The 14,062-nt window shown below is 30.7% G+C and overlaps 1 protein-coding gene across 1 annotated transcript in view; it reads right to left on the bottom strand.

Moving 5' to 3' along the window:
• LRP1B (LDL receptor related protein 1B) overlaps positions 1-14,062 on the bottom strand; it is a 1,191,264-nt gene that overhangs the window by 217,976 nt on the left and 959,226 nt on the right. Inside the window, 1 exon segment of the mRNA XM_049772845.1 lies at positions 922-1,110. Within this exon segment, the coding sequence (XP_049628802.1) occupies positions 922-1,110 (189 nt within the window).

Below are 14,062 nucleotides of genomic sequence, written 5' to 3' on the forward strand. Positions count from 1 at the left end.
CTAGTAAACCTTAATAATTTACATTTTTATAGAACAATCTTCTCAAGTTTTGGTTGCAGTTTGTCAATATATTTTGAATAGTTACAAATTTGACTCAATGTCATTAATATTTATTTTATTACTAAATATTTTGTGTACAATTTTCCCCAAAAATAATAACCTTTATAGAAATGTCTATCCACAATAAACTTAGAATAGAGGCATTCTGAATGAAGATAAACATTTTTAGATATATATATATAAAAGATCATTAAATAAATGATCCAACTCCTATAAAGTACTGGCTTTTTTATTCCTTGACCAAATATATGTTTTAATCAAAGCAACCAAATCTTTATTCATTAAGAACTGGAATAATTAGCATTAAACTTAGATCTAAATAAATCCAAGATATTTCTCATTTTTAGAATTCTAAAACTACTTAAAATGGTTCCATTCAACCAACATTCCAGAACCAAAGGCATTTTTACTGTATAAATAAACTTTTTCAAGTTGTAGACTCTACTTCTCTAATGAGAAACATTATTACCTGAGAACAATAGATTTCATATGCATATTAAAACATTTTAACATTATTAAACTTTTAGCTAAATTCCATAACAATATTTGATACTGGCTAAATTTGTACTGATTATGCTAATTAATTAAAATGATAATATTTCTTAAAAGTAAATTTACATTTAACATCGATATTGTTTTGGAGAGCCACACCAGGTGATGTTCAGGGATTACTCCTGGCTGTGCTAGGGAGACCATATGTAATACTGGGAATAAAATCCAGGTTAGCTGCATGCACAGCATGAGCCCTATTTGATGTACTATATCTCTGGCCCAAATTTACAATTAATATTGGATAAAATAAAAATGGAATGCTACTAAAAATGTTGATGCATTTATGGAAATCATGGAAATAATAATTACCATCAGGTTGTCTATAAGAATGATACACCTGGATATCTGTGATGGCATGCCATGAGTTAATCAGTGAGAGTCTGTCTGCTCCAGAGGTTTTATGAGCACGGTTGAGTGACTTGGTTTTCACATCAGTCCAGTAGATGTAGTCTTCAAACAGTGTTAGAGCAATCACCCCTGGAATATCTTGATTAGGGACTGTAATAGGAGATGGTAAGATTAATGTTCAGTCTTGGAAGACTGCCAGTTAAAATATTCAATCCTAGATGGGCTGAAAAATACAACTGCTAGAGAACTTCATGTGAATAATTGCTGTGACAACCTCAAAGACTGGAAAGGTTTTTGTTACCAGTTCAAAAAATTCAGGGTTGGAAAAGTTTGTTTTACTTAGATTTATTTTGATTCAACCAATGAGATGAAAATTAATGCAAACCTGCTCTTGAGTACTATTTTTAGAAAAAAAATATCTAATTTTAATTACATATGTATAAAATTAATCATTAAATCTTAATCAGTAATTATTAATACATTACTACCTTTCATTTTAAAAATTATGGAATTCTATGTCTAAGATGTAATTATTATCCACTATATGGAGTGATTGTAAATCTACTATGATTTTACTTACTGATATTTTATGAATACTTTTACTTGTAAAGTGAGTTGGCATTTGAATGAAGGAATACAAAAATTTTCACACAGATTTAAAAGTTTTACATCTCTTCAGTGTCAAATTAAATGTTAAAATTAGTCATTCATTTTAGCACTAGATTTAAATTTAAACAGTAGATTACTATCAGAGGTGTGAACAATTCCTTTTCTTTGAGCCACATCTGGTGGTATTCAGTGCTTACTCAGGGTTCTATACTCAGAGATCACATGTTGCAAGCTCAGGGAACAATATGGATTTCCTGAGACGAATCCAGCTGAGCCAGTTGCAAAATAAATGGCTTACCAATTGTATTATCTCCTTGGTCCTACAAATGTAAACTTTTATTCAATAAACTTCAGTCTTATCAAGAAAATAGGTAAGGTAAGATTGTTTAATGATAAGAAACTATATAGTTTTAAATCTATGAAAGGTATATTAAAAATTCAAAACATTCAGTAAGTATAAAACATGAACACTCTAACTTGCAAAAACATTTCAATACTTTTGATTAATTTTCAAATATATTTTGAGAAGTATTGTGAAATATTCATTACTAAAAAGGTAACATGTCCAAAAACATGTACTTATTCATCAATTTATATTCATGATTAAACATCAATGTTTGAATATTGTTCATTTTTATTAATAACAAAACAATAAAGATGTAAACCTACTATATTTTTCTAAAGGTTTAAATGTTGTTTAGTTAGAAAGCTGGATAAATGATCAGAGTGTACATATTTCAAAACCTACTGGTTTTTTAATATTTCTATAAATCAAATATGACCAGATGATTAAAAAAGACTATGAGAAAATATGAATAAGCTATTTAGCTTTAATGTGGGTTCTTGTCATAAATTTGTCTCAAAACATAAATATGCTTATGGATGATGAGAAAATCAAGAAACTCCAGATGTGTACACTTTTCATGCAGTAGTCATATAGAATTACCCATGTTTGCCCATAGCCATTATACCCAGTGCTAAAATGAAATTAAATAAAACGGTAAAGAAAAACAAGTGTGTATAAACTAGTTCTATTTTCTTTCTGACCATTTACATTTATTCTAGAAAGATAAAAAATCTGATCAACTGTGAGAGAGCAATTGTTAAATGAATATTTTAAACATAGTTGATACATGCATGTATTTGAAAATTATGAGCGGGAAACCTTACACAATAGTTAAAATGATAGGAATAATGAACTCAGAATTTCTTAGAATTGAAAGTAATAAAACCATAAAATAAAAATATTAAATAGTTCACTGGAGGGCCTGAGCAATAAGACAGCAGATAGGACATTTGCCTTGCATGTGGCAGACTCATGACTGACTCATATTTGATCCTTGGCATCCTACATGTCCCCCGGACTACCAAGTAATTTTTGAGTGTAGACCTAGGAATAATCCTGAGTGCTGCTGGGTGTAGCCCTAACCCCCAAAATAGTACATGGAAGTTAATTTTTTTATAAAAATGTAAATTTTATTATAATTAATATTCTTATTATCAGTCAAATGTAGCATAGTTGTTTCTTTTGTCTATTTTTTTTCTTTTTAAGCTATTCAGTAATTGACTAGCTGACTTAATTTGTTTTTACTTCAGGTGATGCAATAAGACCCAGATTCTCACAGTGAGGGGTGAGTGTATAGTGTGACTACTCTGCCTCACAGAATAAATGATAAAATCGACATATAAACTGAGATTACAAAATTTACAGAAGAATAAAATATTTATATGCTATTATTATTATTTTAATTTAATGGTGTTGTTGATGAAAGGTATAATTTTCACCAGAGAAGTTTTAGTTTTTCCCCTTCCTGGCTATGGGGTGTAAAGGAGGCAGCTTTAAGAAAAGAACCTACCACTCATTTATCTATGCACTTTAGTAACCCAGGATATGCCTGGGAAGTCTATAAGTGATGAGAGTCTAGAAGAGATGAGCATCTGCCATTTTAGATCTTAACCCTCACCAGCCTCAAGAAGACATTTGTCAAATTGTACCTGGATTCCAGTTTTTCTGCCTAAGGTGGGAATTGATCCTATATTCTGGATTCTCACGGGAACCATGTGCCCAGTCTGGAGCTAAGGACTGTTTATTACAGAAAAGAAAAATCAAATGGGGAAATATACCAGAAAGCTAAAAATTGGCCGTCTCAGGCAGATCTGGACCATAAGGCAAGCCAACACTAAAATAGTATGCAGACATCTCTCGAGATGTGTGGAAGAGTGGGACAGTATTCAGCTAGCTAATTTAACTACAGGGTTTTTTTTTTTTGGGGGGGGGGGCCCACACCCGATGACACTCAGGAGTTACTCCTGGCTATGCACTCAGAAATCGCTCCTGGCTTGGGGGATCGAACCACTGTCCGTCCTAGGCTAGTGCCTGGCAAGGCAGATGCCTATGACTCTGCATCACACTGCTCTGGCCCCATCTACAGGCTTTTTAAATGTACCCTCCTACTTCAATACCAATTCCAATACTCAGGTAGAGAGACTGAAGCACTTGAAGTTCATCTTTTGATATTCTTTCATAGCCTTTGTTCCAGAAGTGGAGCCTCTCTTCCAGAGATTTCAACTACCCTTCTACACTGCAAGCATTTTATCTGTATTATTTCCTGGCTCTACAGATGGGTCTTTTGTGGGGTTGGTTTAGGCTATGGCAATGTATATATTACTGTTCACTCCACCCTATTCCACCCCTTCAATTACCTACAAAAATACTATATTTTAATAGAGAAAATAATAAAATTTAAGATACTTGTGCTTCACATAGACCAGATTTAATAAGCAAACCAAACACAGTTTCAGTATTTCCTATAAATAAAATCTAAAATTAGTCAATCTGGAATTTTTGAGGCCAACACTATTGATATGATCTTCATATGAAACTTTTGCTTCCACCTGAAGAAAGGAGGCACTTTCAGAAATCATTTCTCTCTGTATGTGAGAAAGCTAAGCTCCTGTAACATAAATAAGTTTACTAAAGAAGACAGAGGCAGAGGGGAACATATTAGGTGAAGTGACCTGTATGAATCTAAAGCAACTCTTTTGCAGCTGAGATATTTATCATTTTATTTGCTGTCGTTTACTTAAAGAAAATCAGCCTATCAAAAAGAAAATTACAACCAAAGGATGATGATAAAAGACTAACTCATTTCTTTATTTTTTTTTGTGAATTACATTTCTTCACATGAGTTATATGTCAGTTTATACTTCTGTGGAATAACTAGCAAATATTAACTGCAAAATGAGAAAAAATATTTTTCCAATAATATGACAAATGCTCAGTTCATTTTGAGGTTCAATGAAGCGTGTCATGGCATAAAAAACACAAGATGCTTTTCTGATTCAAAAAGATCAAAATAAAATGGATTTTTGGAAGGCCTCTGTAGTCATTCACTTTTTTACCTTATAGATATATATGCAACATATGCATCTGTTGTGTGCATATAGAAACAACAATGATAATTATTGAAGTTGACAAATATACACATAGAAGAAAATATATAAGAAGAATGAGTAATTTTTACTAATACTGCAATATGCTTAAATTTATGGAAAAATAAGTACTTTTCCAAAATATTAAATGATCCTTTTCCAAAGAGAATAAAATTACCAACTGGGATACAAAAATGCTTTTGTTTAATTAAAAGACAAATGTAAAATAAATGTAAAGAATTTTCATTTATAAACAAGAGTAACTATATACATGAAAGACAAAAATAGAATTGAGTGTGGGCTGATTTAAAAGGTACTTATTATGTAGTTAAAGCCTATTTTAAGACCAATTTCAGTAGGTAAGCCTCTGCTTTGTTAAACATTATTTTTCCTGCACTTTATTCAGGCATCTGGTTCCTCATTTTTATGATCTAAATTATGTCCATTAGAAGAGAAATCAATTATTTTTCAATCTGTCAATAATAAAATAAAATAAATACTTCTTTATGGAAATTTTCCCTTTTAGTCAAGTTAGATGCTTTCCTGTTAAAGTTCCCAGCAAGTCTTCACTGATTAGTCTTTCCGTATAAAGTTGTGTTCAAAAGGTGGCAGACCAGAGTTTTGATTACCTGAAGATATTGAATTATACTACTATTGATTTTTGAAATGTTCTATAACATTTTTCACATTCAGCAAGTATATTCCTTGATTATATTTCAACTAATATATTTATATTTCAACTAATATTATATTTCAACTAATCTACTTAAATATTCAATGATAAAATGTAATGACAACATTAGAGTTTAGCAGAACCTTATAGTCAAATCTAAAGTAAGCATGTAGCATTAGACTATGTGTTGATTTGAAATAGTAATACACAATAGGCTAGGGTTTCATCAAATTTTACTCTGATCTTTCTTTCTCCATTTGCTTTATTTGTGCTTTTTAAAACTTGTATTTGACAATCTATATAATTAATTTAAAACTATAATATTTTATCAATATTTTCAAGCATACATTTATGTTCATAAACTATAACCACTAATCCATAATCACACTTATGAAGAGAACAAACTATATAATAACATGAATGTTTACTTTATAAAATTATAATTAATTTAGGAATTGCTTGATACATACTAATAACTAAGGTAAAAGCTTTTTAATTAGAAGAGAAATCTTAGAGGATAAATTCAGTCACTTTTTAATCTACTGTAGCCATGTTTGAAAGGAAGAGAGAACTTTTTTTCTCCAATCCATACATGATATATTTTAAGTATTTCTAAGTAATTATCTAGAAAGTGAAAGAATCTAGGTAAACCAATCCACATAAATCAGATTTCCAGCAAATAGAGCATGCAAATAGACAAAGAATTAGCAGAATTCCCCAGTTAATATTTCTATTTTGTGCTCGTCTTCTATTTCTGTTTCCTGATCAAAAATATCAGCAGAAGCCAGTCTACCTAGGTATACAATATCTAGGTAGTGTAGTTCAAACTCGTTAATCTATATCAAATGTCATTGAGTCTCAAGGGGGATAGGATGTTTATCAACTCTATTCTATGAAATCTGGATGCTTGAACAACATGAACTGAAATCTTTCTAGAATGATAGTAAATCATTCTAATGAATAGAGATTATGGCATAATCATAGTATCTTAAAATTAAAGAATGGTGAAAAATTAAACAGAAAAAAATGGCTTTGATAAATATGATATTTTTAAAAAGCTTTAAAAGAGTGAAGACTAATAAACAGATGATAAACTCAATAAACTCAAGTGGAATAAAGTACATTATTTGTCCAATATTTAATTATTTCTTTCCTTTTATATTGATTAGAAATAATTGACTCACCAATGTATTTTCAAATCATTTAAAAAGAATGTCAAAAGGGCCAATTTTTAATATTAGCACTTAAAATGGTTTATTTTAATGGGCATTAGATTTCAGAAAGCTGATAATAAAATTATAGTACATTACATTGCTATTACTTATTTTTGAAATGCCTGAGGTTAAGTCAGAACCTCCCACTGGGAAATATGTAAGTTAACCACTGAGCATAACCCAGTACTTTTACAAAAAATATTCTGAAATCTAGACCAACTATTAATATCTTCTTGTTCATGACTCTATACTGAAAAGAACAAGCAACTTTGTTTCATTCACCAGAAAAAGCTATATTAATTTGCTTTGAAATGTCATTCTAAAAACAGTTGTTTTCAGCAATAAATATAGGAGTTAAGATAGTCTACACACATACAGATTAGCGATATGGTTATTAGAGGTTCCTAGAAAAAGCTTAAACATTTAAAATATAATCTTTGCTTTTATTTAAAATAATACAGTCACAGGGGCCGGGCGGTGGCGCTGGAGGTAAGGTGCCTGCCTTACCTGCGCTAGCCTAGGAGACGGACCGCGGTTCATTCCCCCGGCGTCCCATATGGTCCCCCAAGCCAGGAGCGACTTCTGAGCGCATAGCCAGGAGTAACCCCTGAGCGTTACCGGGTGTGGCCCCCCCCAAAAAAAAACCCCAAAAAAAAAAATACAGTCACCTACTCTAATATAGTCTGGTCTTTTTGCCTTTATATAATACTAAAAAAGGCTTTTGAAATAAATATAAACATAACAATAAAAAGAGGAACAGGTACAGTGGATAAGATGTTTGCCTTGCAATATCTACCTCTGAATTTGGTCCCCAGGCCCCCACTCAGGTTAATCAATAAACACAGACCTGAAAAAAACATCTAAGCATGTCCAGGTGTGGCCCAAATATAAAACAAAATAAAAAATTATAGTACCAAAAATCACAAAAATTTCTAATGGTTTTGTAGGTAGCCCTTGGAATAAGTAAGATTTTAGAAGAAATTGATAGTTCAGTACTCTTTTGCCAATTCCAATCAGTAAGTCAAACAAATTAATGTAACAAATATCACCAAAATTGCTATTTCTTGTATAATAAATGGGTAAGAATATTTAACAAAGGGCAAGAGTATTAATTCCTATTTAAAGAATAAATACATTTTTATCCATTGACTCCTAGTTAGATTGTAAGATTGTTGAAAATAGCTAAAAGTTACATTATGGTGATCCTTAAATTTTATATTTACGTAATGTACTAAATACATTTCCTTATTTCATAAAGAGAAACAAAATATTAAAGATATACATTTCAATATATGCTTTGGAAAAAATGAAAAAAAATTATTGGCACTGAAACTCTAAGACTTTTTAGAAATGGCAGTTAATTTCAATTTATTTCACTGGTTCAGGAACATTTCAATAGTAACTGAATTATGTTTCTCTCCCTTCCATTAACTTTTATTGTATTGTAAACAGCAGCACATCAACACGATTGGCATAAAATAGCCTGTGAAGTCTACTGTTTGTAATGAACTGTGAATGATAGGACTTTCTTTTTCCAAAGTACTAAAATGCCATCTCTTAGTAGGAAATAACATTCTACAATTCTATAAAAATGGAGGGTGATGTTTATTATTCTCACCTATATTTGGTGATTTCAATGAATATTTAAATTTCAAGAAAATAAAATCAATAGCTATTAATTTAATGTTTCATTAAAATAAAGATGAGATCTGAATCTCTTCCATTATTAAATGGACAATTACTGCATGGGTTAAGATTGAATTTTCACATCCTTATATAACTTCACAACTCTATTGTGTATTTCCAAGGCAACAAACAAACAATAGAAATGAACTAAAAAATTGACAGTCCTATATGACAATCCTCTGGTCTAGGAGTACAGAAACAAATGAATATTCATATTCAACAAAACTAAATAAAATACCAAAAAACTGTCCATAAAATAAAGGTACTTCAATGACAAGCTATACTTGAGGTTCATACTCAACAATTATTTTTTCAGGGAGATTAGCAGTTTTGAGTGCACATTTCCCAACTATATTGTATAAAATAGGTACATGACAACCTGATTTATAGCAAGGCTAATATTATTCATTGATACAAAATAGAGTCTGGAAAAAATTACAGGAACAAATAAATTTAAAACCCCAGGTCAGATGTACCTCTTTATTGACCACCTCTGTAGTTATTACTGTTCATATTTTCAGCTTTAATCAAAAACTTTCCCTTCAAGTTATCCCAATTATAATGCACAACTAAGAGAAAACAAGAAAAAACTAAATCAGAATGTTTTCTTTAGAATAAAACAGAAAAAACGTTTGATCTTTATAAAATATTGTGGAATTTATTTTGAAATAATGAACAGAGCCCAAATTTAAATATTAGATGCAAAATGATTCCTGTAATATTTCTTAAAATAATAAGAACAAGTTCTTGGGGCCAGAATGATAAGACATTTGCCTTGCACATTGCTGACCCAGAACGGACTTGGGTTCGATCCCCCAGAGTCCCATATGGTCCCACAAGCCAGGAGAGATTTCTGAGCATGTACCCGGGACTAATGCCTGAGTGTTACCAGGTGTGGCCCCCCCAAAAAATAAAAAAAAAATAAAACTACAGAAAAATAATAAAATATTTTATAATGAACTGATTCAGGGAAGATTTTACTTTTCAAAATAAATAAAATCAATGACAAAAGAATTTAACATACTATATATATATATATATTTCATCATTGCAATTTTGAAAAAGAATGGAATTTCTTATAAAATAGATTAATCTATAGCAGTACTTAATGGACCATATATTGTGTCAAGGTATGAACTAGGGTCAGCTGCATACAAGCAAGTATCTTAAACTGAATAACATTTCTAGTGTCTATAAATAAGATCAATTCCTCTTTTATAGTTTAGATATCACAAATTTATTAAAAAACAAATTACACTCATATGATTGACCAAATTTATATTGGACATGACAGAGATTTACTCTTGGCAATTTTCTTCCATATACATAATGAAATGATTTTAGAGAAGACTCAGTAAAGTCTTAATCATATTTTAATATTTATGTTATGCAGACCATCTTGTTCAAATTAATGTAACTTTCATTAAAAATATTTCCAAAATAATCTCTAAATCATATTTATTTTTGGACCTTTCAAATTAATTAAAATGCAAAAATATATAAATTAATATTTGTAACGATGAAAATATTAAAATACAAATTAAAGAGTTTAATTTGTTACTATTATAAAATAAAAATCATTCCCATTTATTCAGCTATATAGCTTTCATACAGTTTTAATCCCATCATTTTCTTTTTCTCCTAACAGATTTTAACCACCTATACATTTTTTGTCCTTACTTGGTCTTTATTTTCCATGCTGTTGTCAGATAGAATAATAGCACACTGTTAAACACCATCAATGGTTCCTTATGTCCCAAAGAAAAAATAAATCAAATTATTAGTATATAAAATATGTTACCATTTGGCGTCCTATTGTCCTGCTCATTGGACAATATTATCTCCTTCTTAAAGACTTCCTGCCATAATCATATTATTTAAATATTATACTACTTGAGGATTCTAACATTTTGCAAATGTTACTTTGTCTAGGTGGAGATTCCTTTTTATATTTCCCATATGAAGATTAGATGCTACAGCAATAATATACAGCAATAATATTTCATATTTCTCAAAGATTCTGTTATTTTTCACTAAGGTTTCACTGTGCTTGCCTGCATTACTGCAGTTTTTTTAATACACTTATAATCCCAAGCTATTTATGGTTTTACCTGCAGATTGATTGTTCCCATTTAAAATATTTAAGTGTTTTAAAAATACAATCTTTTTCATCTCTGTAGCACAGTGTTCAAAATGAAGCATGACACTGGGAATATGAATGAAAGAAAGAATGAGCAAACATAAATGGGAAAAATAAAAAAGTAGAACAAATCAAATCAATTTCAAATGAACGGATGCATCTAATAGCATCTGGAAAAATTGCTATTATAAGTATAATTTTTTAAAAATATATCCTTTATAGCAAAATCTAGTGGAATATATTTGATATTGGGTAGATTTTTGCCTTTCTGAAATTGCACTTATAGCCTTCTAAGCTTACTTATGAATTAATTTTTTTCTTTTAATTACTGTACCTATTATTAGATTAGATTAGGTTGAAAGAAATATTGGGTTAAGAAAATATAGAAAAAGAAAACAAAAAATTTTCAAGTACACTACAAGAACATGTACTTTGGAGGTAATTCAATTCATTAGATACAATATAGAATTCTCAATTTTTAGAAGGTCTTGTTGAACCAAATAATAGACTATACTTTTGGAATTACTGTATAGTTTAAAACTGAATTCATCTGGGGAAATAACTTTCTAAACTGTAAAGTTTGATTTATAGAATAAATTTCTCTATTAAATAAAAAAAGACATAATGTTGAAAAGTTTTGATTGTTTTTGAGTTACACCTGGCAGTGCTCAGGATGAGTACTGACTCTACATTCAGGCTAGAGGGTCCATATGTGTTCAGGGATAAAACTCAGATCAGTTGCATGCAAGTCAAGTATCCTACCCTCTGCACTATGCTCTGGCCCAACTTTGATTTTTTATATAGTCCTTCATGACTTCATATTATTAGTTATCATTGGAATATTCTCTTCTTTTAGTGAGCTTGGGCTCTTGTTATGATAGGAAAACTAAGAATAATTTAGAGAAAAGATAATATACGTGCACAAACTATTATTTATTACTGATATCAAAGACTCATTTTCAAACAGAAAAAAATGTAGTACTTTTTATATTTATTAAAGGACAAGTGAAAGAAGAAGTAACACTCTATTGTACATTATAACATGGCAAATAACTATTTTATCATTACTGAGAAGTTGGCACTTTTCAGACTATCTAAAGTGATCAGCTTATTAATAAATACCCAGTAGAATTTTACTGGCTTTCATATATTGGCAGATACTTGTTAAGTCATTTAATGAATAAAATTTCATTAGTCTTTCTAAGAAAGTCTTTAGGAGGAAATATTTCTAAATGCAGAAACTTTCACATTTTCTCTTTCCCTACTATGAGTTTCAAAGTATTTTCTTTCTTGTTTTTTTTTGTTTTTGTTTTTGTTTTGTTTTGTTTTTAGTTTTTCGGGCCACACCCGTTTGATGCTCAGGGGTTACTCCTGGCTAAGCTCGCAGAAATTGCCCCTGGCTTGAGGGGACTATATGGGACGCCGGGGGGTCGAACCATGGTCCTTCCTTGGCTAGCACTTGCTAGAGGTAAGGCAGACACCTTACCTCTAGCGCCACCTTGCTGGCCCCACATTTCAAAGTATTTTCAAAATCAATTTTGGAATATTGTTAAGAATTGTAGCTCTTTATGCCAATAAATTTTCCTTAATAAATTGAGTATTATTAATTCCTGATAATCTGCTTATCTATATAACATCAAAGTATTATTATAAAAATACTTTATTCATATAAATTTAAATTTGCATTGTCAAAGTAATAGTTATCCAAGTATTTGACATAACTATGAGATGATTAAAGATGAAAAAATTAGCTTCTTATAGATAATTCAAATGACAATTTTTATTATTATAAAACAAGACTTCATATGCAGTTAGATAAACAATGATATATATGAATATGGATACATATATATTGTTTTTCTGGTTTTTGGGCCACACCTGGAGACTCTCAGGGGTTACTCTTGGTTATTGCTCAGAAATTGCCCTGGCTTGGGGGACCATATGGGATGCTAGGGATCAAACCAAGGCCCGTCCTGGATTAGTCATTAGCAAGGCAAAAGCCCTACAGTTGTGCTATCACTCCAGCCCAACAATGATATGTTTTATACTTATCCATCTTGTTTAATTTATGGTAACATTTTAGAAGAGTTATAGATATTAACCATAACTATCTCTTTACCTGATTCTAAAAATAGATGGGTTCCTGATTACTTGAGAAAAATATTTGATTGCTGTCATAAAACTTTCAATTATATTATCCAAGAATGTTGCAGAACATTTCATTATTGATTCTTTAGAGGAAATATAACTGCTGCATGATAAGTGTGATTTTGATTTGTCAATACTGCTTTTGCTATAATTAAAATCATAAAGTGATCTCTAAATAATATTTCATTTAAACAGCATCCTGATGAGTTTCTATATCCTCTACTTAGAATGCCAACATATTAATGAGTGAGTCATTCAGTTATACTTTTCATACCTCAATGTTTTTACTTTTAAAGAAAAAGCACCTTTCAAAAGTTTAAGTCAGCATTTTGAGATGAAGAGACATTAATTTAAAAATGAACTGAAAGACAGTTGGACAAAAGTGTGAAGTGATTTAACCAGTGATTTTTACCAACCATCTTACTTTATTTCATATTACTCCCTTCTTGTTACATCCTTTTCTTCATAATTTGCAAGTTCTACCTGAGTATCAAAATAATGGCAATCCTCCTTTACAATATCTCGCCTTTTACTCTCTCAATATCTCATTCTAAATTAGCTTCCAAGTTAAAGTACTCTAAGAAGTTATATCAACATAGTTTGTAATCTATTTATATCTCACTGTGAAACATATGTTTTATAATATACTTGCATATGAAAACATCTAAGATCAAAGAAATATTATGTGACTAAAACTAAAAAAAGTATTTAGTTAAAATACTATTCGTAAAAGTCTATCCAATGTATAAGAATTATTATTTTGTTAAGTATTTATATTAAATTCATTTAAACTTCAATCTTTCTTTTTCTTTTCTTTTCTTTTTTTTTGGTTTTGGGGTCACACCCGGCGGTGCTCAGGGGTTACTCCTGGCTATCTGCTCAGAAATAGCTCCTGGCAGGCACAGGGGACCATATGGGACACCGGGATTCGAACCAACCACCTTTGGTCCTGGAACTGCTGCTTGCAAGGCAAACACCGCTGTGCTATCTCTCTGGGCCCCAATCTTTCTTATATTCTTAATTGCACATCATAATTCCTTCATCTTCATCTGTACTTTCTCTAAAACATCTACCTACCGCTAATTAATTTTTTTGTTTGTTTTTGGGCCACACCTGGTGACACTCAAAGGTTACTTCTGGCTATGCGCTCAGAAATCACTCCTGGCTTGGGGGACCATATGGGGCGCACAGGGTTTGAAC

This window comes from Suncus etruscus, chromosome 5 (genome assembly GCF_024139225.1).
Source record: "Suncus etruscus isolate mSunEtr1 chromosome 5, mSunEtr1.pri.cur, whole genome shotgun sequence".
NCBI lineage: Eukaryota > Metazoa > Chordata > Mammalia > Eulipotyphla > Soricidae > Suncus > Suncus etruscus.